A 3240-nucleotide genomic window follows, 5' to 3' on the forward strand; every position below is an offset into this window, starting at 1 on the left:
TTTTTTTTTTTTTTAAACCAAGGCTGCCAGCCATGCTGAGATACCTTTAAGGTTTTATCCTCCTACTACGACACACTTAACATGCCTTTAAGATTTGCTTTAGAGCCATTAATACGATGACACTGTATAAAGGCAGGGACATGGAAGGTTTTAGAGGAACACAAACAAAGCACAGGGAGAAGTCTTTAAAACTTCGATACTGAAATCTACAGATAACACGTGCAGAAACATCATTGTTTCAGTTGCCCTTCAGAATTAACTCTGCTGGAAAAGGAGGGATTTCACAATCCATCTCCGAAAAGGTCACACGGAGTATCCACAGGTAAAAGCATCTCCTCTCTCTTTAAAGGAGAGAACTGCTGCCCTGAAGCTGAATGCATGCTTCAGGCTGACACAGGAAACGGGAGGCTGAGCCACTGCTCTCCCTCATGCCTTGAAAACAACTACCACTCTACACAGCACTACCTAAGAGATGGGAAGATACTGTGACTTATTCTGGAGAAAGTAATTCCRCTCTTTGCTTGTTTTTCAAAAAGTAAAAAATACAAAAAAACATTTGGAATAGAAGTAAGTTTTTAAGAAAGCCCAAACACCACAGAGAGCAGAGGTGGGAACTCATTTACAGCCTTGGCAAAGATAATTTTTTCTCCTGCACCTTGAGAGGGGCTCAAGCTGCCAGACCTCGGAACTGGATTTCCAACTCCCCCCTATTCAGCTGCTAAAAATTCAGGTGTGTTGCCATATAGGTTTTGATCCAGACCAATATTTAACCGATATTCCCAAGRAAATACTTAGGAGCCTGCTTGGAGATCCCAGCTCTGATAAGATACTTAAAGGGAGAAAGGCAAGATAAACAATGACAAAACTGGCACCAACTCCAAAACTTTTCAGTGCGCTATAACATACAAGTTGCATTTTCAATGATAATGACTTTGCAAAATAGTGCTAAAAGGGCCCTGCTCTAAAAGGATTTCTCTAAAGATAAAGCTATATAGTATTTAAGGTATCACTGCAATCCAGACTGTGAACTATGCTCTTACTGAAAACAAGACCCCTAAGAGAGAAAATATTACATAATCTCAATAGCCCGGTTTAAAGAGCCAAAAAGGAAAAGAGAGAAAGGAGCTGCAGGGAAAAAGGTGCTGGCACTGACAAATTACTAGGAATAAAAAATCAGCCCCTAAAACACTGCCTGATCTACGTAAGGTGTAAGTTGCATAGTTAACATAACGTAAAATAAGGTAATAAATGTAGTGCTAGGAATCCCCAAAACATCCCCATCAACACCAAGTAGCATCATTTCAAGTAACATTTTTTTACTGTAAATATCAGAGGACTTATTAAAGACCAGCCCCCTCATTTTTAAATGTTACAGTATCACTGCACGAGAAAGGTCACGTTTAAGGGAAACATTTTTACAGCAGTACAGATGCAGTATTAATACAAAAAAGGAAAAGGGCAGGGGAGAGCCCCAAAACATGGAGACAGCATTCCAAGAACATAAAATGGCTTTAGATGGCAGAACGACCTGTGAAATGACTTTGTTTCCGACCTTACCATGAATTCCTCCAGGGTCTGGTAGGTTTTCCCCCGAAACTCGCAGTAGTTCTTCCTCTCCTTGCACTGGGGGCAGCACTGCGTGGTGTCCACGTGGACGCAGCGCGGGTGCAGCCGGGGGCACTCGGGCTGGATGCACAGCGGCCCCTCTTCCGTGCACAGGCAGGGGCAGGCGGAGGGCCCTGGTGCAAACTTCTCCCCGATGGCATACACAAAGCCGCTCTCGTCCACGCAGCCCTTGCCACGGTAGTCCGGGTAGGCGTACTCCTCCGGGGGCTCGGGGGTGACGCTGGCCACGGCCTCAGGGAGGGACGCATCTTCAGCCACCTGAGGTTCCTCAGCAGCGGCRTCCCTTTGCTCCTGCACTTGAATGCTCCCCAGTTTACCACTCGTCCCCTGGCTATTCCAAGCCTGCTTTTGCTTAGTCCAGGACTCCTTGTTTGAGTAGTTCCTGCTTCCTTTGCTCTTCCAATCTCTGGTGCCCTCCTCCCTCCCGCTCCTGCCGATTTCATTCATTTTCCCGGGGCCCGTCTGACCGTCCCTTGTTGACGTGTGATCCCTCTTTTCCTGGCTGGCTTTTATCTCCTGTTTGTCTTGAGCCTTGGCCAGTTTTTGTACGGGAATGGTGGAGCTACAGAGGGCAACCATGAGGCAGCAGGTTACGAGGAGAGAACTGGAGAGAGCTCCAATTGCCATTGCAGTAGAGCTGGGCATCACCTACCGCATCCCACAGGGGACACTGCGTTCACATCGGAGGGAATCACTGCACAATGCCAGGCTTCCTGGGAAGAGAGATTAGGCACACTTCAGCCCGGGCACGGCTCCCCACCGCTCGCCCGCACCAGCGCAACATCTCAAACAATATGCAACCTGCCTCGGTAGTTTATGCAAAAGGCAAACAACAGCCTTGTGCTGCATCCCTCCTCCTCCTCCCCCACTCTCTGAAATCTTATAAATAGCAGGGCTCCGGGCACGGACCCGGGCTTCTTCGGCTCTGTAAAAGCACGACGCACAACTCCGGGGAGCTGGGATTTGCAACAGCAGGTGCATGAAAAAAATTACAACATTTAGGGGCTATTATTCATTTCAAACGATGCAAYATGAAGAGGACACATACCGAATTAAATAGAGCTCCCTAAATCACRTTAGGGTCGAGAGCAGAAACCAGACAGTTCAATCCTATTTACTGACTGCGTGCCCGATAGTGTTCCTTAACCTTTTATTCATTCTAAAGCCTTTTTCTTTTTTTAAATACCTGCCAACATGCACATTTCCTTCTAAAGGCAAGTAACAGCAACCATGTTAAAGTGAGCACAGCAAAACTACACCTTCTCGGGACTACCTGAACAAGCACACGCCGCGTCCTTCTTCCCGCGTTTTAAAGGCAAAGCCGATCCGCTAAGAGTTTCTGCGGCAGAGGCTTATCTAACCCAAATCCTCCACGAGTTTGGCAGCCGCCGACTTTTAAAACACCGCGCGTTACATCGGAAAACGCCCGACACCGAGGGGAAACCAAGGCGCTCCAGCCCCCCGGCACAAGCCCACCTCCGCGGGGCCCATGCTCGAAGCCATTTACAAGCGGCCCCGCTGCGCGCCCCCCGACGGCGCCGGCAGCCAGGCCACCCCCGCCGCTGCCTCCCCAAACTTTCCGGCGGGCCGGGCCGGGCCGGGCCGGGCCGGGCC

At 48.9% G+C, this 3240-nt stretch overlaps 1 protein-coding gene across 1 annotated transcript in view; it reads right to left on the reverse strand.

Moving 5' to 3' along the window:
* VWC2 (von Willebrand factor C domain containing 2) overlaps positions 1-2312 on the reverse strand; it is a 52791-nt gene extending 50479 nt beyond the window's left edge. The window contains exon 1 of the mRNA XM_085305477.1: positions 1558-2312. Coding sequence (XP_085161603.1) covers positions 1558-2271 — 714 coding nt within the window. The 5' untranslated portion in view covers positions 2272-2312. The remainder of the gene's footprint in view (positions 1-1557) is intronic.
* Between the last annotated feature and the right edge of the window lie 928 nt (positions 2313-3240).

This window comes from Rhea americana, unplaced genomic scaffold, assembly GCF_003343005.1.
Source record: "Rhea americana isolate MKP2758 unplaced genomic scaffold, rheAme1 scaffold_220, whole genome shotgun sequence".
NCBI classification, from domain to species: Eukaryota; Metazoa; Chordata; class Aves; order Rheiformes; family Rheidae; genus Rhea; species Rhea americana.